Source organism: Ambystoma mexicanum, chromosome 8, assembly GCF_040938575.1.
Source record: "Ambystoma mexicanum isolate Mex_15411 chromosome 8, UKY_AmexF1_1, whole genome shotgun sequence".
Lineage (NCBI taxonomy): Eukaryota > Metazoa > Chordata > Amphibia > Caudata > Ambystomatidae > Ambystoma > Ambystoma mexicanum.
In genome coordinates, this window is record NC_090929.1 from 1,522,380,642 (window position 1) to 1,522,404,411 (window position 23,770).

At 45.2% G+C, this 23,770-nt stretch overlaps 1 protein-coding gene across 1 annotated transcript in view; it reads left to right on the forward strand.

Moving 5' to 3' along the window:
* Window positions 1-23,770, forward strand: part of CFAP58 (cilia and flagella associated protein 58) — a 938,919-nt gene that overhangs the window by 487,967 nt on the left and 427,182 nt on the right. Inside the window, exon 11 of the mRNA XM_069611751.1 lies at window positions 5,395-5,541. Within this exon, the coding sequence (XP_069467852.1) occupies window positions 5,395-5,541 (147 nt within the window). The remainder of the gene's footprint in view (window positions 1-5,394; window positions 5,542-23,770) is intronic.

Here is a 23,770-nt window from a genome sequence, read left to right on the forward strand (position 1 = left end):
TTCATCACAGTGTGCATAGTTTGGAGATGCCAGAATGATTGCTGTCTGCGGCAGAGAATCCTGTGACCAGTGAGGGACAAGCTGCACGCGAGTCAGCCTCATTTGCAAATTGCCATGAGGAGCCACCAGGATATATGAGGCCATCAAACCTAGTAAGTGTTTGCATTTGATCACAGGAAGGCAAGCTCTCTTCAATAACCCCCACAGATCAAACAGCAATTCTGTATACACTCTGTGGTAGCGAAGACCCTCCCCAACACCCACAGTTCCAGATCAAACCAGTGCATTCAGTTTCTGGGCAGGAGAGAGGGTATTCTTGTCCTGTTTTGTAGCGAGGCCTAGCGCAAAAGCCAGAGACTGACTCTGTCAACCGAAAAGGGGTGGCATCAGAGATGAGCTAGGTGTCCAGATATGGGTAAATATGGATACCCTGGTGCCTCAGTTGAGACTTAAGGGCATACATCCCCTTTGTGAAGACCCTCAGGCTGAATTTAACCCAAAGGGCAGGACCTTGTACTGCTAGTGAACATTCTTCTGCTTCTCAGTCCTAGATACTGACTCTTCAGAAGGGCATCGAAAGCACATAAGCAATCCCCCTCCGTGAGGATCATTCGAATCTGCCCCGGAGTGACCTTGAATTTGGAAGGAACTTGATGAAGCTTGAGAGGTCAAGACTGGCCCTCAATCTTTCCTTGCCTGTCTTGGGAAGGGCAAAAAAGCATGAGAAATGTCCCTGCTAATGGTATATTTGAGGGATCTTTTCTATGCATCCAATTTTCTTCAGGCCCTCTGAGGTTCGATGGAAATTGTTGGGGGGTAGTAAGTGGAGAGGATTGGGGAGTGGGACCCCTGTACCCCTTCCTCACAACAGATATCATCCAGTACCTTTGTTATCTCCTCCCAGGATTTTAAGTGGAAGGATACCAGTCCACCTCTTTTAAACTAGCTTGTAACTGGGTCTTTCTGTCCCCTTGTGGGCTCCACATGAAAGTCCTCAATCTACTGCCCTATTTTACTATTGCATGCCGTAAGTATGGCATTAGAGTTATCCTGGCACAAATGTAGGACACTGTTTCTGTAAACCTTTTTGTCCATAGTATCCTGAGCCATTTCTCCCCTGGCAGTGAATGTGCTTTCTCTCCTGACAGAGGATGTGCGGATATGCACTCCGGAGGCCGAAGTAGAAGAAGAGGGCTTACCTTGAGCCCAAGCATTCAGAACAGCTGGGGGGCTTGTGTTAACACAATGAGCCTCATGACAAGTTTGGTGTTAATCCAGCAGTACATCTGCTGAATTACTACCAAACTTGGTTACCCTTACGCCAACTCGCCCCCTTGGCATTACCACAGGATTACGAGTGAGTGTAAGGTTGGTGTCATATCCATATGACTCCATGGGCGTTTTCAATGGATTTACCGTGATACCATGCGTTAAATCTGCCAAGTTTTGGGGGTAAACTGGAGGATTTAGCTCAAGGAAAATGCTGGTGTTAAATCCTTGCCTTCACCTCCACACCTGCAGTACAGCAGTGCGGCAATGTAGCAGTAAAGTGATGAATAACAGAATTAATGCCACTTTACTGCACCACCATATTCCTAATGAGCCCCAATGTTTCTCAGTAGGCAGTTGCCTGTACCAGGTTTCTTGTATGTGGAGGCCACATCGGATGGTTTTTCCAGATCTTTTTGGCCTCTCCCAGAATGTCTGGTTGACAGCACCCCTGATTCCGCCAGAGGGCTATCATTTAGTGGGAGCTCCAGGAACTCCATCAAGTTAGTGATCTGTTCATAAAATATTCTTAAAGAATGGGGGATTTCATCTTGCTAATCCTTGTCCAGCACCTGTAAATACTGGCCAGAAGCCCAAGGAAACTCTTTCTGCATAGGGACAACAAGAGAGGACGTTGTGAGCTGAGACCTCCAAAGTCTGTGCCATAGGGGCATTCACCAATGGGCTGGTAGTGGTGATATTGGTCTGAGCTGTGGTAGGCAACAAGGCCTTAGGAATGATTTCCAAGAAAATGTGCCTCATTACGAGTTAGTCGGTGTGGTAACAAATGGTGGTAATGAATTACAGTTGCATTGCTATACTGCTAAACTACAGGTCTGGAGGTAAGGCAGAGGAAACACCTGCAGCAGAATGATGAAGGTAATTCCTCTGCCTTACGGCACAAAACCGGACAAATCAGCGGTATTACCGCCAGAGGTAATATCGCTGAAATCCCCATGGAGTCCTATGGACTGCAATTAATGGGGACTACCACCGCCTACCACCACTTGTAATCCAGTGGTAATAACACCAGACCAAGTGGTGGTAATGGTAATACTGTCATCACCAAACTCGTAATGACGCTATATATCCTTAAAATAGGATCTCATATCAGGCTGGTTAAGCATTGGTGGAGCCAGCTCATACAGGATTCATACCCCTGGCCCGGTAGAGTCCTTTGTCACACTTCAGTAAAGAAAATAGGTTAATGTGGCAAGGCCTTTGTGCACAGACCAAAGAAGTGGTCAATGCTCCTGTTGTTTGCGAGGTGCGAGGCCATAAACTTGAGTTTAAGAAACGTTGCCAGACTGGCACTATCCATTGAACTCTTGCCCACAGGAGTGTGTGACTGAGGGCTGCTCCACGATTCGGGGGGCGGAATGGTCGACTCTTGTTTGGTCAATTGGGAGACCTATGTTTTATCCTCTTGTGAGCCCGCTCCTGCATTTCAGATACATGCTTGACCCAGTCTTTATGGATTCCCCTATTCAGGCGGTGCGCAGGTGGATCTGTGCTGTAGGTCTTGTGTGGCACGGAATGAGCCGTTGATTGTTTACAGCAAATGCTGTGTTGTGGTGTGGATGTCCTAGAGCAACATTCAGCCTTAGAGACTGCCCAGGGTTCTGTGGCCAATGGCAGGAACCTAGTGTATCAGTGTGCATGCTTAACCCAAGAAAGGGCCACAGAGCATGAATTGACTCCAGAATACACTAAGTGGCCTAGGGTGTCGTTGCCAACCCTCGCGTGCGAGTTCAGGGTTGCATTGTGCTTTTTTCCCTTCTTGCTCAGAGGGCTGGTTCTGTGTAATTAATGTGCCTTGTTTCTTACAGTGTAGCCCCTTTGTTTGGGATAAATTGCTTTCTGCGTCAGTGATCTGTAGGTGCATCAGAGATTGTCTATAACGCAAGTCCCAATGGACAGCTCTGTTGAGCATCCAGTGAATCCCACGTGCGTGGTTGTGAAAGGAGCAGGATTACCACTCTCGCATGGTGAGAGACCCAAGATGATGTCACCCATGCAAGGTGCCATGTTGAAGTTTTTCTCCTACCTTGAGCTTAGATGTCTTTGATGCAATGAAACACTCAACGTCGTGTGGAGGTGAGATCATGAAGGCCTCCACCCACCACGCTCATCTACACAGAAATGAGTGGACTGAGAGCAAATCAGACATGGCTTAGAGTTGTCCAGTTCCCAGGTAAAGTTTGTGCTGCTCCATACACAACCCGCATAACACTTAAACCTGTTGGGCATAAGATGGGGGCGCAGCAGGGTACAGCAACAGTAGCAGCAGTCTGTCCCATCCAACATCAAGAAAGGGTCTGATGGATGTGTGGGGCACGTGAGTGTGGAGTTGTGTGTAGGCGTGGCAATGTGCACACCCGCCCTTGTATATACTTGAAGCTTCTATATTCTGATGCTTAGCGATGGGCTCCAGTCCAGTGCGTGTTCTGTGAGATGTCCAAAAAAGTATGGAGGAAAGGGGATGGGATGTAAGAGTATGAGATACTAAAGGAAAATGGGAGGTCGTCAATGAACAGCTTGAGATCTAGGCATTGTGCAGCCAGCAAAGAGTTGCAGTGCAAGATCCTTCACCCCGGATGCCCTCCAATCTGTTGCATCTGAAAAGGAAGATGCACATTCTGGCACCTATATTCACGTCCAGGAGCTGCAGCTGACCTTGGCCTGGGATTCCATAGTGAACTCATTTTATTACCATTTCTAAAGGCATCCACTTCTCTTCATAGCCTTTTCCAAGAATTCACACTAACATGAAGCACTCTCGGAATCAATTTTAAAGACATCAATCCATTATTGAGGAGATCCATAATTCATTTGCATATCCATTGTACATGTAGTCAATGTGGCGCTGGAAACAAGCATACATCTCATGAATATAAAGCAACCCTTCTAGTGTAACGAGTACCAAAGAAATTAGAAGCGACTTTGCTATGAAAACAGCTGGCGTGCATTTTTAGAAAAAGGAGGGTGCCTCAGATTCTCCTAGCGTCTGTGAGTCATTGAATATGCATATTGTTGCAGAATTCATAGGGCCTTATGATTGCTTATTTATATATGTGCAGTGTAAACATGACCTAATTATGGATCTCTCTAAAGCTCACATTTCTTGAACAGATTTTTTAGTGCTAGGTGAATGTTTCCGATACTTTATATTGATCAGAAGTAACAACCACAAAGCGCATATAGCTGGACGTTCCAGAAAAAATGTGAATTAAAATAACTGGTTTTCCTCTTTGGACCGCTTAGACTAATAACCTCATTTATATTTTCAGGCCTGCACATGCGTCGGAGCTATGCACAATTTTAGTCACAGCTGGTCAACAGGAATATGACAGGGGGCAGTAAAGAGAAAAGGAAGCATCAGCAGGACAGACAACTGGCCCCTCTCCTCTCTTCCCACATCTAGTTTCCCCCTGACTTCTGCACACCTGCCCCTTGGGGTCCTCTTTGATACTCAAGTCCATTTTCACCACTTCCTTGCATCCACTGTCACTGCTGAAAGACTGCACTGATCAGGGATGGACTGGGAACTAAAAGAGGCCCTGGAAATAATTAGTGGGGACCAAAATAGGCCCTGTAAATGATGTTCGAAGTGGCCCCATTGGACACATTTTCGGCAAGCCCAATGCTTTTCCTATGAGAACATTTGGAAATATCACACAAAAGAGGCCCAGAGTGCAGAGGCCCACCAGGAAATCTCCAGAGTTACCTATAGGCCAGTCAACCCCTGGCACTGATTGACTATTTGGCAGATCCACCCAAACCTCACCTACACACTTAGATCACTCTCCGCCCTACTCTTGGTCTCGGAAGAGGTGATTATTGTTGTACGTTCCTCCTGGGTCTGCCTCTTTCCTCCTGTGCCTCCTTAACAAAATTCACAGGTGTGCAAAGCTCACACTCTATACAATCCCCTGCTCCTAAGTATGCTGAGATTGACCACCCTTTGCATGGTCATGATCGTAGGGGGACAGTGGGCAAATGAACCACCTCAAGGATTTGACTTCATTTTGGACCATGTTGGCTCCAGAATGCGCATGAAGCTAAGATATTTTTGTGTGGCCTGATCTGCATTTTACATGGGTATCTTTTGTTCTGTCCCATTAGGATGAGATCACAGAAATGAAGAGGAAACTGAAGATCATGAATCATCAAGTGGACCAGCTGAAAGAAGAAATCACATCCAAGGAGGCAGCTCTCGTGAAGGTCCACCTGGACCACCAGAGGGTAGAAAAGGAGAAGGAGGGTTTGAAGGTAAACACTTTCAAAGATGAACTTGCCAACTGTCATTACAAGGAGATTATTTGTAGCAATATTTCACTGAGGGGTCGGGGGGGGAATTTAATGATTTAACTCTGTGTTCATTGTCACCTTGTATTAAGCAGTTGTTAACATTTTGTAGTTTTAGATGCCAAAATGTTCTTTACTTGTACGTTTAACACTTTTCTCAATTGTTATATCCTGCCTTTTATAAATGAACCATATATAAATGGATCTATGTGTTAACGCTACACGGCCACCACTGGCTGTACATTGTGCCTGCGTCAACACTGCTGCCTTGCATTTTCTTGTCCTCAAGGGTAAAGGTAGGCTGGCATGTCCTTTTGGACACTGGACCTTTTTTAATAATGCTTTTTCCAGGGAGAGGAGGATCCTTCCGAACGCTGCACTTGATGCCCCCCCCCTTTCGCCCCTGTATGCTTCTCTCATACCTCTGCCTTACTGCAATCCTCCCCTCACTCAGCTCGCCACACCAGCCGGACAGAAAGCTGATATTGTTTTTCCTGTGCAGCATGTTCACAGGTCAGGTTGTTTTTGGTGACCAGTTTGTTGCCGGGCATACTTCAGCTGGTGAAGTCACTGTGTACAATCCAATCTTTCCCTAGCTCTCCCCATTCCATTGGTATTGTTATTGAGGCTGTTGTTACCCAGTCTCCCTGGCACTACTGAAACTCCATTAAAGGCCAGAATGGTGGTTAGTGGCCAGAGTTTTCATCACATGAAACCAATTGTATTCATATTACAATGGTTTCCTTTACCGTAATGGATCCCGTTTAAGGTATGTTCCTTATCATGCAAGGCCATTGTTTTAAGAACTCCAGCATATTTGGCCGAGAACTTGATCATCTCTGGAGGCCCGAGTACTACTTGGAGTCAAAATGTAAAACGGTTTTGAGATTTCCAGCCCTACATATAAGTATTGACCACTTTTACTCCCTAATAATAAGCAAACACTCTGAAAAAATAAAAATAGGGATTTAAAATACTCCCAACAAAAAATAGGAAACAGACACGTAAGACCTTGTGCCCTGCTTTCAACCAAACAGCTCAATGGATGTTTGGACCAGTAGTGTATGTAGCACCACAGGAAGAATTATTCCTTCCTGTTTGGAAGAAGTAAAGATGTATCTTTTGATTACTTGTATAACTATGAACCATTAAATAATTACAAAAACATTTCCGTTTTCCAGTTAAAACATAATTTTCTTGTTTATAAAATACTCGCATTGGAAAATGGACTTCAATTTTATTCCACAAAAAATCATTTTACTCCCAAATAGTGAGTAAAATACTGCCACTTAAAAATCTTATCTGGAGCAGTGCAGATTCCTAAATGTTATCATGCTAGATATGCAAATCAGGCATTTTTGGTTACTGCTTCTCGGGCTTCAAATGCTCTACTGGTTGATATGACTTAATTCCCTTCCTTGTAAAGTTTTCCAAAGTATCTTAAAACCAGTTTCTTTTTAAAATTGGTGTTATTATGGTATGTGGCTAATTTTTGAGTTCTCCGTAATTACTCGCCGGGGACCTGTTGGGTTTAAACGTTTGTGTAAACAGGTCCCTCCTGTGTAATTTTCTTCATTTGCCCATCAGTTTTCAGAAGGGGAGTGTAAAATGATGGCATACCAACCTTCGCACCACCGTTTTGCACTCAGACATGCAAATACAGCAAACACCGCCTATTATGTACTCCTGGCAGGCAGCATTTACAATCGATTCCTATGATGACCGCCTGCTTTTATCTGATGTAAAATGCAGGCAGACTCTATATAACAAAATGTTGAGGCTAGTAACCACTTCATAGGTCACACCTCTGCTCTAAATATTTTAAAAATCTTAAATTCCTCCCACCTTCATTCTCTGAATACATTTCAATTTATGTATCATTAGTTTTCCCTTCTTCTTGTCAACCTTTCTCTTGCCTGCCTGTATATTAGTTTCAATATTCTTGTTCACTTTAAACTTAGCAAAACTAGTTTATTTTATTTCCCTTCTCACACAGTGTGACGGATTTTAATTTGGCAAGGGTGTGAAAGCTCTGGCTTTTAAATTTTTATTAGATAACTAGCTGATATACCAGGCATTACCCGGGCTTTCATTGCCTCATAGGTACAGGTAATTGCAAAATGTGGTGCAGATTGGTGAAACGCTGTGGAATTGTATAAGGAACAAAGCTTCGCCAAGCCACAAACCCACAAACAAATGTTGACTTTTGCTGAAATCCGGGGAAAGGGTTGGGGTATCCAAATGACATGTAGCCAGTAATGTCCGTAGGGTCGTAACAGGTGACTGGGCAATATTTGGTGCAGATTGGTGAAACGGTGTGAAATTGTATAGGAAACATACACAAAGTCACAAACCCACAAACCCAGAGACATTTGCTGAATTCCGGGGAAAGGGATGCAGTGTCCAAATAATGATATGTCATTTAAAACGCACCTGTACACAAGGGTTTCTAGGTGCAACAAGACAAGGGGGGGAGACAGAGGGAGGACAAAGACAAATGATCTAACTAGACCTTGTGTCATTTAAATTGTGCAAGTCTAACAGCGCAAAAATGCAGGGGGGGAAGTGCCAGGGAGAGAGAAGGAGTGCAATCAGGGAAGCATTGCTCTGACTGAGTGCAGGAGGCAGGGGGCTATAGAGGTTTCAGATACACTCCCTAGGCAGTGCAGGGGAGACTGATCATGGAGGAGCCTGGTACCCAGAGACTCTGGGGTTAGCGAAGCTACCAGGCGGTGCCGCAGACAGGTAGGTCTGCCTGCGAGAGTGAGCAAGAAAGCAGAGAAGAAAAGGAAGGTCTTGCACAGCTTCTGTAACATCAGGTCGTCCGGCTCAAGTTTGAGAGGGGCCGGCAGGCCATTCATGAGGAGGCACCTGCAGAGGAGAGAAATCCGCCCTCTACTCTCTGCCTGGAAAAGCATCTGACTCTCAGAGAGTTGGAGGTAGCTGAGCGGAGGGCTCGAGAAGGAAGGTATTTAGGAAGAGAGAGTTAGATGAAGTGCAGGCCCCAGCCCCAGAAAGCCTTGTGGACAATGCACAGGGGCTTGAACGTGATCCTTGCAGCCACTGGGAGCCAGTGGAGAGATTTCATGGCTGGAGAAATACGGTACGTGGGGTTGAGGCCAAGGATAAGTCTTGCAGTCTTGTTCTGGATTAGTTGCAGAGGGTGGAGAGTAGAGGAAGGCAGATTGAGAAAGAGGCTCCGGCCAGTAATGTCCAGAAGGTCCTAACATCTGACAGTGCAAAATGTGGTGCAGATTGGTGAAAGAGTGTGGAATTGAATAGGGAACATACTCAAACCCACACCCACATTTTCACTTTTGCTGAAATCAGGGGAAAGGGGTGAGTTCTCCAGGTTCTAAGTTGCAAATTCAGTGCAGATTGGTTAAACAGTGTGGAATTGTATAGGGAACCTACGCAAAGCCACAAACCCACATCCAATTTTTAATTTTTGCTTAAATCTGAGGAAATGGCTGGGGTGTTCAGATGTCTTGTAGCCAGTAATGTCTGGAGGGTCCTAACAGATGACTGTGCAAACTTTGGTGCAGATTGGTGAAACAATGTGGAATTGTATAGGGAACATACTTTGCCACAAACCCACAGATTTTCACTTTTATATATGTAGATAGAAGATGCAGGTAATTAAATCCCTTGTACCAAAACTTTGATGATCATATGCCATGATGGTGGCAGGATAAACTCTAGAAATATAGCTATGCCTGTATTTTAGGCATGGTGCATTGTGCATGGCACAACTTATGACCATGGCTGACACATCCCAATTGATAACGCATGTGAGTTTGCTCTGCTGTGGAAGGTGATGTGCATTCTGGACAGCCAAGGGGACGCAGCCAAATGCCAGGACAGGAGCCTCGAGGAACGGGCCTCTTCTTTGAGCTCTTTGTGGGGGCAGGAAACACTCTCTGCCAGAGAGCCACTTATCAGGTAGCTCTTTGGGGCCCAGGCATCGAAGGAGCACACACATTGAAAAAGAGTAGCCTCACACCAGGGTACTGCATCTCTAAACGCCTTTGTTCTTAGGGAGAAGGATAGGGGGGAGGGATTTGAGTAGGTAGGTGTGCTCTGGCCAATGCGAGGAGACTTCCACCATTTTGGTTCTCTCTGTCTCTTTCTCTTTTCTATCCCCTCCCCTTTCTCTGGAGCAAAGCACTTTGGGTGTGACATTAGAAGGGCAAATTCCACTCTGTTCAAGAGCAGGGATTGGACCACTAAGGCAGATTAGCTTTAGTCCAAGTACCTTGGGACGTTTGTTTTAAAAGAAGGGATCCAACCCCTTCTTTACATTCTCTCCAGATTCCAGATCCTCCCTGATCCTCTCAAGACTCTCAGATCCGCATTGAAAGAACACTCTGGACTTCTTTTGGGTAAGTTGTACTTTCCAAAGCCCTCAGCCTCAGGTGAAGGGGCCATCCAAGGCACAAGGAAGATCTGTCCCCTACCCATTCCCAAGGCACATTGGGTGACCTTTGCTGTGGACCAAGAGCTGGTACTCTGCACCAGAACCTCCTAGAGCTGGGTAAGTGGTTCTATGTTCCTTCATCCCCAGTATTTTTTCTGCAGCATTTTTTGCCGAAAATGTTTGTCTGAAAAAATGTTTTGAATCTTTTATTTTTATTTTGGGGGGTGTCCCCTCACCCCTATTATTTATTCTCTATTCCCCACCCCACCCATTATATCCCCTTGCCCCCATCCCCATATATTTTTTTGATTTCTTTGAACAAAACATTTCGGCAGAAAATGCTGTGAAAAAAAGAACCAGACGAATGAATGTCGTACCGGGAGAGCAGACCCTGAACAGAATCATCCTGTCCTCGAGTACCCCTGAGTGCGGCCTCACAACAGCTGGAGGGTCAGACCAGCCAAAGCTCCCTTTTCGAATGGATTGTGTCCTCCCACGTATTCCTCATCTTGTAATAATTCATTAACCCCAGCTTCGCTGCTTCGGAAAAACATTTTCTCGGCAGAGGGCGCTGTGCTCGAGGTCGTGGCGTCGATTGTCCCTCGACGTACTCCATACTTTGTCGACGTCACCGATGGTAGAAATAGCTCGAGCCGTGCCCGTTGCTTCAGTTTAGTTTTTCCGATCGCTTCGCTATCGAGAACGTTGCGCTTCTATTTTCTGTGAAGAAAATGTCATCTTCGACACCCAGAACTGGGTTTAAGAAGTGTGCAGATTGTGGATCTAAGATGTCGATAACCGATCCCCACCGGATTTGTCTCTGGTGTCTCGGTTCGAGTCACCGAACCGACGACTGCGGGTCCTGCCAATCTATGACCGAAAAAGCTCTTCGTGAGAGGAGAGGTAAACTGTCGGTGGGGCGGGAGGCCTCAAAAAAGGTTTCGTCAAAAAGGCACAAGGAAGCGACTGATTCTAAGGAATCAGATTGCCATAGGCACTCAAAGAGATCTCGATCTAGGAGTAGATCAAGACACTCTTCGTCGTCATCGAAAAAAATGAAGAGGAGACATAGATCTCCCTCATCATCATCTTCTTCTTCAGAGTCGACCGAAGAAATTCGTTGTCCGACTAAATCGGATTCTCCCAGTAAGTTGGAAGAATTCCGCAAAAAGATGATGAAGGTTTTCGAGAATGAGGCCCCGACCCCCTCGAAAGACCCTCGAAAAAGTCATACCCCTTAAGTCGCTCCATTGGACGACAAAGGGAAGTCCAAGGCTACCATGGCTAAGACCGGTAGCGTCGAGGAATCCAAAAAACCTCGAGTCGACGTAAAACCGTCGAAGACTCTTCGAGAGTCGAGCACCTCTCCAGTGCCATGCAAGAAACACAAGTCGTCGAAGACTTCGACAACTTTGTCGACGCCCTCGACGTCGATAATTTCGACGCCAAAGCCAAATGTGTCATCGATGCCATTATCAAAGTCATCTTTGAAGACTTAGACCTCGAAGACACCTTCGAAAACTTCGAGGGATTTGCCAGTTCCTTCGAAGCAGATGGAAGAAGAAGAAAGGAGATTCACTCCTTTGCCCAGGTCATACTTTTTCAAATCTATGTCAGCAATCTATGAAGAGTCTGCTTCAGAAGAAGACGAGTTTACTCCTTTTGTACTTATGGTACAAGACAAGTTCCTGAGGAACTTATTGACCAGGAATCTAGAATGAGAGACCTGAGTGATACTCTACATTCTGCCAGTGGAGTTGACACATCCCCAGAATTAGTTCGCCAAACCTGATCCTGCAGAGCATGCAGATGCTGGGTACAGGGGTCTTATGACCAGGGTAGTTGAATATATGGGTTGGGGTAATACTTCACCCATTTTTGAACAAGATGACATGACGGATATAATCGTCAAGGGACCTCAGAAAGATCCTGTTCTCCTTTTCCACAGAGCCCTCCAAAGGACTGTGGAGAAAAACTGGGAGAAACCAGAAACTATTGCTGCTGCAGATATCACTTTTCCAAGAAAATATAGACCGGCTGGAAAGGATCCTGAATATTTGAATAAACATCCGACTCCAGAGAGTTTAGTCATTCAGGCAGCATCTACTTCAAAACAAACTGCTTATCCAACTATCCCTCCAGATGGAGAGGATAAAAAAATGGATGCCTGGGCACGTAAAGTTTTCACATCAGGCAGTATGGCACTTAAGTCGGCAAATGTCACCTGTACCCTAGCCAGGTTTACCCATACCCTGTGGGACTGTATTTCGGTGGCGGCTGATCATATTCCGGAAGGCGAGCAAAGGGAAGGCTTCCTGAATATAGTCAAAGACGGGAAGGAGGCAATGGGGGAATGTCTCCAGTCTGGACTGGATACTGCTGATAGTATCAGCAGATCCATGGCTGCAAGCGTTGTGCTACGCAGATTTATGTGGTTGAGGAAGTCGGGGTTTGCACCGGACGTGCAAGCCAGACTTCTCAACATGCCCTTTGATGGCTCGAGGCTCTTTGGCAGAAAGGCTGATGAAACCCTAGAAAAACATCAGTCCTCGAAAGCGGCAGCTAAATCACTTAGCACCTCTTTGCGCCAGCCTCTAAAACCCTATTCCGGCTCATCTTCCTGGAGGGGTTGTTCTTTTCGATACTCCTCCTCTTTTGGTAGAGGAAGAGGACAGGCTTCTCAAAGGGGAAAAAGAAACTTCCCTCGTGGAACACGAGGAAGAGGTGCAAAATCAGCCTCAGGAGTGGCATCTGTCTCCTCAGCCACTCCTGCAGCCGCCTCCAAATCCTTCTGAAACCTTATTACACAAAACCCCAGTGGGAGGCAGGATCTCTTAACATCTGAAGGAATGGCGGGGCATTACCTCGGATGCTTGGGCACTGGAAACAGTAGCCCAAGGTTACTGTCTCCCCTTTCTAAAAAGGCCTCAGAATCATCCACCGGGAGCCAACTCTGCTAAATTTCCAGATCCACTCCTGTTGCAGGAAATGTTAACCCTGCTAGAGAAAGGTGCCATAGAACCGGTACCTGTAGCGGAGAGGAACAGGGGTTGGTACTCCCCATATTTTCTCATCCCAAAAAAGTACAGAGGACTGTGACCCATCTTGGACTTGAGAAACTTGAACAAGTTCCTCAGGAAGGACAAGTTCAAGATGGTGATTCTTTCTCAGATCCTTCAGGCTCTCCTACTCCAAGATTGGTTGGTATCATTGGACCTTCAGAATGCTTACTTTCATGTGCCAATCCATCTAAAGCACAGAAAGTACCTGAGGTTCGCGATTGGCAATTCTCATTATCAGTTTCGAGTTCTGCCATTCGGGTTGACCTCCGCCCCGAGGGTTTTCACCAAACTGTTGGTGGTTGTGGCAGCAAGTCTCAGGAGAGGAGGTATTCACATATATCCCTACCTGGACAACTGGTTGATCAGAGCAAGTTCTCCAGAACAAGCTCAGGAACATCTTTCGATCACCTGCCACTTCCTCCACACATTGGGCTTCTCCCTCAATTTCAAGAAGTCCCACATGATACCATCCCAGAAACTCCAGTTTATCGGAGCAGTCTTGGACACTTCATCGGGAAAAGCCTTGCCTCCCGAAGTGAGAGCTCCCCACATCCAGCAGATGGTAACAAAGTTTCAGAATGCCCTACATCTACCGGCCTTCGATTTTCTTAGGTTGCTCGGTCTCATGGCATCCTGCATTTTCCTAGTACCAGAGGTGAATAAGATCCCTTCAATGGGCACTCAGAACTCAGTGGTCCCAGTTCTCAGGGAATATGTCAGATCTTCTGCAAGTCCCGAGCGCAGTTGCTCAGGATCTTCTATGGTGGGCTTGCAACGACAACATTCTCAAGGGAGAGTCTTTTTGGCAACCATGGCTGGAGATAATGGTAGTGACGGACGCCTCACTCACGGGGTGGGGAGCACACACCAACGATCTGACAATCCGCGGTCGTTGGTCTCCATCGGAGTCCAAACTACACATCTACCTGTTGGAGCTGAGGGCAATCAGACTAGCTCTGAAGGCCTTTCTGCCCTCTGTGCAGGGAAAGAATGTCCTGATAATGACGGACAACACGGTGGCCATGTACTACCTCAACAAAAGAGGAGGAGTAGGGTCACTGCCACTGTACAGAGAAGCAATGCATCTCTGGTTCTGGGCAATACGAGAAGGAATCTCTCTGTCGGCAATTCACCTAGCTGGAGAGAAGAACATGGCGGCAGACACTCTGAGCAGGCAGAGCACGGTCTCTCATGAGTGGGAACTGGCCCAGGAAGTCCTTCTGGAGATCTTCGCCCTTTGGGGAACCCCTCAAGTGGATCTGTTTGCCACCGCGATCAACCGGAAGTGCGATCAGTACTGCTCAAGAGAATTTCCTCAAAGAGGAGCTCTGGGAGACGCATTCGTAGTGGAGTGGAAGTTTCCACTGCTGTACGCGTTTCCCCCAGTCCCTGTGATTCCTCAAGTAATCAGGAGGTTGAGAAAGTTCAGGAAAACCATGATCCTAATTTCCCCGGATTGGGCCAGGAGGACGTGGTACCCGGACCTTCTAGACATGTCCATCTGCCCTCCAATACGTCTTCTGCAAAGAGAGGATCTTCTCTCGCAAGAGGAAGGTCGGGTTCTCCATCCAGAGATCAAGACACTCAACCTTCACGCATGGTTTCTGAGAGATTGAGATACAAGGATTGGGATCTTCCGGATGACGTAATGGAAATCTTGCTTTCGGCCAGAAGACCAACAACAAAGTCTTTGTACCGATGTCGTTGGAACAGGTTTAGTAACTGGTGCAAAGACAAGGATGTGGACCATTTTCAGTGTGGCACCCCAATGGTGCTCTCTTTTCTACTACATCTAGCTAATCTGGGGCTCCAGATAGGAACAATCAAAGGATACCTTGCTGCGCTGTCCATTTTCAAGCGCTCCTCGGAAGAGGTTTCATATTTCAAAATACCGTTAATAATTCAATTCTTAAAGGGGCTTACTAATGTATACCCTCCAGTACCTTTTCATGTACCAACTTGGGACTTAAATTTAGTATTAAAATTCGTGACTTGCATACCTTTTGAGCCTCTGCACCCATGTCCATTGAGGCTTTTGACTCCAAAAACTGTCCTCCTTGTGGCCCTATCATCAGCCCGCAGGGTTAGCGAACTTCAGGCTCTCTCATGCAAACCACCATATACTATTTTTTATAAAGATAAGGTAGTTCTTAAAGTTAAACCTTCGTTCTTGCCAAAAGTAGTCTTGGACTTCCATTTGTCACAGAAAATAGTACTACCAACCTTTTACCCTCCTCCTCATCTGGGCAAAGAGGAGAGATTAGACAGATTAGATCCCAAAAGGGCTCTTAGTTTTTACATCTCATGGATGGCTAAATTGAGACAAGATGACCAACTGTTTGTGGGTTATACTGGTCATAAATTAGGCTTATCTGTAATAAAACAGACCATTTCCCGCTGGATCATATTAGCCATAGTTGAATGCTACAGATTAGCAGGAAAAGAACCACCACATGGGCTTCGTGCCCATTCTACAAGGGGAATGGCTACTTATGCGGCTCTAAAGAGGAGAGTCCCAGCAGCAGATATTTGTGCAGCTGCAACCTGGAAAACAATGCATACTTTTGTTAAACATTATTGTTTGGACACTGCCTCCTCTAACGAGGGTTTATTTGCAAAGGCAGTTCTGCATTCTGTCCACGAAAACTGAAATTAGTACTCCCGCCTCCAAAAATGGATACTGCTATGGGAGCCTATCACAAGATGAGGAATACGTGGGAGGACACAATCAATTCAAAGAACAAGTTGCTTACCAACTGTAACGTTCATTCGACTGAATGTTCCTCCCACGTATTCCTCATCGACCCTCCCATCCTACCCCACAGTACCGTTTACGTTTCTTACAGTTTCCTCTCACGAAGAATGTATCGGTCATGGGACACGCCTGGGTGTTCCTCCTATATGTGTATATATATATATATATATATATATATATATATATATATATATATATATATATTTCATCGGAAAACAGAACTGAAGCAACGGGCGCGGCTTGAGCTATTTATACCATCGGTGACGTCGAGGGACAATCGACGACACGACCTCGAGCACAGTGCCCTCTGCAGAGAATTTTTTTTTTCGAAGCAGTGAAGCTGGAGATAACGAATTATCACAAGATGAGGAATACGTGGGAGGAACATCCAGTCGAAAGAACGTTACAGTTGGTAAGTAACTTGTTCTTCTACAGCACTGAACTGGTCACTCCATTTTCACCACACTTTGAATGAGGGGGATGGAGCCGGTGCTGGCTTTTGCGCTCCTCCAACAATCTGAACTATTGCTTGCACTTTGAACCAGCTTGATGCTATATCGTGCCCTAGCTAGCCCATCACCTGAAAGGCCCGAAGTGATTGCTCCATGCCGGGACCTGATCCAAATCACTGGGGAATCACTCGCCAACTCTGACCAGTGGTTACAGCCATGGCCTGACCCAGCTTCTAGCCTTTGAACGGCTGCCTCATCTACCTGCACATCGACGCACCCAAAATCATAATTTTAATGACCATCGCCCGCAGACTCGGACCACTGGAGCATCATTTGTAAACCCATTCCAGTGTCTAAAGCCCGACTTGGCCCATCTGTGAAGCAATAATGATACCGCCCGACCTGCATCCTTGAGCACTGCCCTTCTACCAAATAGAGCGACTGCATTCGCTCTTGCTTGACGGCCACTTGCTGCTTGGGCCCAATGTCCCCTAATTGAGCTTGATTTGCTTGCATCAACGTTTGACAGGGGTCTGACTCCATTAAACTCACTAACAATTGAATCCAGGTACTGTTTACCCTGGACTTCCCCCATGTGGGCCCTAGAGGCTGGTTAGGTCACGATTGTTCCTGTTTTCACTGAAGCCATATCCTACTTACCACCCCGGAAACTATGCTCAAAGTTGTACTTTCCTCAGTATGTCGCATATTCTCTGTTCTTCCTTTGGATGGAGTTTTGTACAGTGTTTTCTATTTGTTCTATTGCATGTGGTGTGTTTGATTAGATTGTATATATTTGTATAGAACCTTGATTGGACATTCCCTTTATTTTGGACTGTTATACTGTTTTGCTTGGATCAATACTGCTTTACCTTCACACCACTCTTAAGAGCATAGCCCATGTTACCACAAAAGACAAAAGAGCTATATCTCTTAATTGTCAATGTTTCACCTTTATGATTGTGTTGGGTTTTGCTTTGTAGAAATCTGAAGGCTGAGTGGGCCATTTTACCCATACTCATCCTCGTACTCCTGCAGAGCAGAATCCGATTTCTCACACCGAGTTACTGGAGTTTGTTCTCTCTACTATGGCCCACATATATTGCAGTACTTTTAGCTTGATATTTCTCTTTTCGCATCATCATCTTGACTCTTCTGATTACATCCTTTGAGATTTTTCCTGATTTACTTCTATTACCCCTTTCTTTTTCCTTTATTCATTTGTGACCCACAATATTTTGTCTTTTAATCATAGTTTGTTTCACACTGTATGCTCAGGGAACAACATTTAAACATATAAATCAAATAAACACTAAATGAGCAACATTTATGAACTACTATCAGTTTTGAAATATTGATAGAAAACTTTCAAAATAGCCCTAGTTATATGTAAAGCCATACACCAGACAACGTTAAAGAAGATGGTTATGGGTCATGTCCTAAATCTGACATGGAAGAAGGGGTTTCCTTCGATCTGTGATTCCAGCATTATTGAATGGCTAGCGATAAAATCCTACTTCCACTGAATCATTGCAGTAGGCTGGTTTAAACAGCTAAAACTAAAACATGTCTGAATCTAACTTGAGCTCAGAGTAGGTACCGTCTCTTACTCCATAACCAACCCACTTTACTCTGTTCTATCAAGAGTGTACTGCTTGGGAAAGGTGCAAGATAAAAACTCTAAGCTGCACATTTGTGGCTGCCTCGCATTTTTCTTTATTTCTTTGCATGGTTCTTCAGTGTTTTGATCTTTTTCATTGACAATTCCTAATCCTCAGTGGCCGTCAATAACACAATCCCTGGTTTGCTTCCAAGGACACTAGTTCCTACCATCTACACTGTTTTGTTACAGCAGAGTAACTTAGCATCATGTGATTACAGGGAGCAAGGCATGGCTGTATTCTGGGGATGAACTGATAGCATATCACTTCCTAAATAGAGTGCTGAGGTCCCACAGTCAGACAATGTACCTATGGGAAGTAGTGTGTCTGAATGGTATGCTACATGACATGGCTGCCTTGGATTTCCAGAGTCAGCACAGGTCAATAACAGATCTGGCTAGTACATCTGGGATGCCTGGACTCTTGGGTGAATCCGCCTCATGAGTTTTTCTAGGAGTGAGCCTCCAAAGCCATATGGAAGAAGATGCCTGATCTGGAATTCTGCATCAGACACCAAGATACTTCTATTTGTTGTTGTTGGTACTGTCGAGCTAAGGGCACTTCCAACTGAGGACCAAACGCAGGGAAAAATCAATACACAAACTCAAAAAGGAGTGCACAACATGCAGGAAAAAACACAAAATGTACTTGTACACCACGGCTGGGAAGATGAACAATACAAGCCAAGTTTGACCCGCCCAAGCAGGTTCAATATTTTACAGCCACTGTGACGAATCCCAGGGTATTGTCACTGCTCCCATGGGGGGGAGGCCCTTCCAATGAAGCCAGGGAGGTGAGGCCGTAACCCGATAGTCGCTGTGGGAGTGGTATTCAGCGGGTGGATCACATGGGGAGGGAAACCCTCTATAGAACCAGTGATGACTATTTTGGGAAAACATTGTAGAGGAGAAATCAAGTACCCCCACCAAAAGCTCCGCCCCCATGTTGCCTATGTTGGGAACCGGAAATTGCGATATGTGCAGTACCAGTAAGGATGCCTGTACCACAAAGAATCCTTGAATAACAGGTATCCATTGGGAAAGCCTTACATGCATTCACGAAGAAATTATAACCTTCTGGATAAAGTCTTGGAAGAAGTGTGAAAGTGAGTGAAAAAGAAGTCTGGTGACGTCACATGAGATAGAACTGATGCACCCAGAAAAGATGTGCTAGGCAAAAGAATATAAACATTCCATAAGATCTAAAGAGGAGGTGTCGAAGATGAGCAATATTTCGGGGTCAAGATGAAGATGCTCATGCTCAAGAAATGCTGAAGAAAATGCAAAATCAGTTTACACTTGTACAGATGCAGTAACGCAAGTAGACAAAGTGATCTTAACACTTTAACAGCCATGTCTCCCCCTGCCCCCCCAGTGCCAAGGCCTTTTTTGGTGATTTCGGTATGTCGCCTTGTAACTTTTTTGTTGCAGGAGATTTCTCAGCCAAATTTTGGATTTTGTTTTTCACATGTAGGCGGTCATAACCCCACCAAGGAATCCTAGTTTGCTGTAGGGGGGGTGAGAGAAAATAACCAAATGGGTGAAAATGTTGGGTTTTTTCAGAAAATGGCAATAAAACGATGTACAGAGAAGCCTTTGTTTTTTTCCTTGTAAGTGCTAGGAACACATGGTTTGCTGTGCTGAATTCCGCGTTTTCCAGGCTTTCAAGAACAGGTTGAGTGGAAACCGAAAAAACATATTTTGATATGGTTACCAACCGTTTTGTGAGAGGTAGGCGATTTTGGCTTTTTTTTCAATAGGACATGCGTGGATGGAATGGAAGAATAGGGTAGGAAAACTGAATGGGAGGACAGAAAGGCATACATTTCTGAAAAGTAGACAAAATGCCAAGTTTAGGAAGGGGAGATTTGCGCAGGTCAGACGACAACTATGTAGGGATTAATTCCATAGTTTGGGGAAAAATCAGGAAAATGACAGAAAAAAGGTATGTGGTGGACATGGTTGGCCCGGTAAGGCAATGGATTCTGTGAATTTTGAGAAAAACAATGCTACGCTACATTCCCATGACTCTTCCAGTTTGGAAATCACACATTTTTCGTAATGTTTCACAAAACAAGAAATACCACAAGTCAAAAACTGAGCCATGGTACACAGGAGTTTTATGCTTACGGCCTAAAGAGACGTACTTAACATGTGTAAATATGGAAAACAATTATGGTGAGGAAGGGCAAGCATACATTTTTTGAAAGAGCACAGGCAGACCTTTTGAAGGGTAGGTGACCTGTGCAGGTTACAAAAGTGTATAGTGCCTAAAGCACGACTAAATGTAGGTCACATTTGGGAAATGAAAGGGTTGTGTGACAAAGTGCAGCAGCAAGTGGGCCAAAACGTTATGAAATCCACGCAAACACAACAAATGTCCTACCTTCCCGCATTCCCATTGGTGTCCCAACAAAAACGCTACCTCACCTGTGTGGGTGCACCTACCCGGGCGCAAAGGGAAATGCCTAAAACACTGGTAACCCCAAGTCTTTCGGCAGAGTAGAGTTTCAGGAATTATGCTCATGTGGACAACCTACAGATTTGGCCCTAGGGTGTCGAAGTCACCAAGGAAAGCTTTACGAAAAAAGGACACCCCTGGGAATCCACAGAGGTCTGATTTGCGCGAGTCGGCCCAGACTATATTACCCACAATAAGTCGTTGAAAAGTCGCTGGGGCCTCATGCAGACCAAAGGGGAGAACTTTAAATTGGAATAGCCCTATGGGTGTTGAGAATGCAGTTTTCTCCTTATCCGGAACCTGCCAATACCCTTCAGTTAAATCTAGAATAGACAAGAACACTGCATTTCCCAGTTTAGCTATCAAGTCATCGATGCATTGCACAGGATATGCATCAAAGGTGGAGATGGCATTGACTTGCCTAAAATCTATGCAAAATCTCCAAGACTGGTCTGGTTTAGTTACCAACACACTAGGGGTGGACCATGGGCTTGAAGAGGGCTTGATAATATTTGCCTTCAGCTTATTCTCAACCTCATTGTTGACTGTTTTCTTGTTCGCCTCCGGGAGTCTGTATGGTTTTAGATTAACCACTTGCCCTTTTGGGGTTCTGATGTAATGATAAGTTCAATGTACTCTCCATGGTTCTTCACAAAATACGTTGGGAATGCAGTAACATGGTCATTTAAATTATTTTTTTGTCTTTAGGTAGTTCCAGGGGAAAGAGTTCTAGGTTATGACTCTCCTGGGGTACCAAACAATATACATGGAAGAGTCAGAGGCAGAAGGGTTTTCTTTCCATTCTTTTAGGAGATTTACATGGTAGACATGGGTCTTTTGTCTTCTTCCAGGTTGGGCTACCCGATAAGTACATGTTACAGTTTGCTCTAGTATTTCATTGGGCATGTGCCATTTTCAAACAAGCTTATTTTCGAGGTAGGTAAAAGAACCAAAACTTTTGGACCTACTGAAAACGATCTAAGATTTACCTTTTTTCATAGGAAAGCTTCTGTTGTTGAGCTTTTTGTATATGAGTATGTATTAGAATTCTGACTAGATTCATGCATTCTCGTAACCGGATGGCTGTCTGTGAAAGAGATATTGGTGCTTCTTCTCTTTTTTCCCAGGTTTCCCTGAGCATGTCTAAGACATCTCTTGGTTCTCTACCATACAACAATTCGAAGGGGGAGAATCCAGTAGATGCATGAGGGGTATTTCTCACCACAAACAGGGCCCAGGGGATCATGCGATCCCAATCTTTCCCATCCTCATCCTCATCTACTAACTTTCTTAGAATCGCCTTGAGTGTCTTATTAAATCTTTCTACCAATCCATCGGTTTGGGGATTGTACACCAAGGTCCTTAAGGTTGTAATATGTAGCAATTCCTTTATTTCACCCATAAGATTACCCATGAAATGTGTCCCCTGGTCGGTTCGAATTTCTTTGGGGAATCCAACTCTAGAAAAGAATGCTAGCAAATGCTTTAAGAGATTTGCTGGGTTGTTATTTCTCATGGGAAAGGCTTCTGGGTACTGTGAGAAACCAATGTGTGTCTCACCCACTAGTCCTTAGGGACTTGTCATCCAGGTGGCCGGAAAATGGCCATTGCCTTTGGATCCAGTTCCTGGGGTGGACAAGTATAGGAGTATCGCCTGGGTGGGGGGTCTTCGGGGAGTGGGGTTGAGGCAACCATCTACTGCATCCTATTTTATAGGATTTCTGAAGTCCCAACCCTCCCCCCATTTTTTCACAAACACTGGGCCGAGGAAGAGGGTGACTGAGAGTAACCAGACTAACTCTCCCACATCCTACTGGACATGTACCAATAATCAAGTCAGGCACTTTACACTAAGTGCATACACCTGATACCAGTAAGCTCTCCTCACACGAATAAAAGGCAACATCTAAAGACACACTCTGAGCAAGGGGGAACACGAGTACGAGCAGTACTTCCGGGATGAGGGCACACCCATTGTAGCAGAGCAAAGACCAAGGGATGAGAGAAGCAGGCTGAAAACCCCATGGGTTCCCTACTGGAGGTTGTTGCCTCAGAGAGACTGCGAAAGACACGTGGCGAAGGCCAGATCCCAAAAGTGAAGATTGCATTGTGTTCTAAGGATGCCAGCAACCCTCCCGGGTCAACGGCAGAGATGGGGAGGCAAGGCCCAGCCTGTGGTACTAACCCTTGACTTGTGAATTGAAAATAGTAAAACAAGAAATAAGCGCACACAGCCGGTGAATTGGCAAGTGACCTGAGAGACCAGTGTGTGTTAAAGCGAATGAAGTAGCAACATTATATCACAAGCAAAGGCTGCACGCATGTGGATGAGACACAAAGAAAGGCAGACCTGTGAATTAACTTTGAAGTAAAAGGCAGCTGTGAGATCAGCAATCCTAAGTAACCAGGTGGTCCGGCAAAAGGAAGTAGCCCATTCGAAAATATCAGTGAAAAGTACATTGTTTGAAGTTATAAAGCAAACAGATATCAGAAGTGAATTAAGTGAAAGTAAGCGCAAACTTTGAGTTGAAGTGGTCCTGATTTTATGGTCTGGTGAAAGAACTACGCATATTCGAAAGTCTTTGACATCTGAAAGGGGTCTTAGCACTATTGAGGGAGACCCGAAGTACAATAAAGCTTGGGGAAGGGAGCCCCCCTTCAAGTTTGTGTTAAACTATGACGTGAGAGGTCTGAGCCCGACAAAGGGGGACCTTTGTCAACTTTAAGTTGGAATACATTTGGCAAGTCAAGAAATAGACTTTAATGTGGAAGACCAGGCGGGCCTCAATCCACGGTTTGGAACTGCTTAGAGTGTTAGAAACTGAGCCAGAGTGTGGCATCCTGCCTGCAAGGACAACCTAACTCTGTGAGGTTTAACCTGAGGAGTAAAGGCAAGTATTAGGTTTTGTTAGCATAGGCCATTTTGATTTGACGGACTCCACTGGGACTGTTTTATCTATCGTTTGATGGTCGAGACTACTCCCATCTTAGTTATAGGGCAGAATAGGAGTTTCTCCAACCCCAACATTTTCAATAAAGGTTTTACAAATTGTATCCATTGTGTCAGTGTCATACTTGTGATGCCATGTCTTCCCTACAGTAACTGGTGGCGTAATCAACGATCACAAGAACACATTTCTTGCCCGACTTAGGAGTTTCTAACAGTCCGATAATATCCACCCCGATTCAGGAGAAGGGAACTTTGATTATCGGTAGTAGGTTTCAAGGGGCAGGTGGAGGAATATTTGAGCTGGTCTTTTGACATATCTTGCATGTCTGAGCAAAGATTTTTATATCAGCATGTATCCCCGGCCAATAGAATTTTCCACTAATGTGAGCTTAGGTCTTGGACTGTCCTAAGTGTCCCCCTGTCAAGTGAGTGTCTA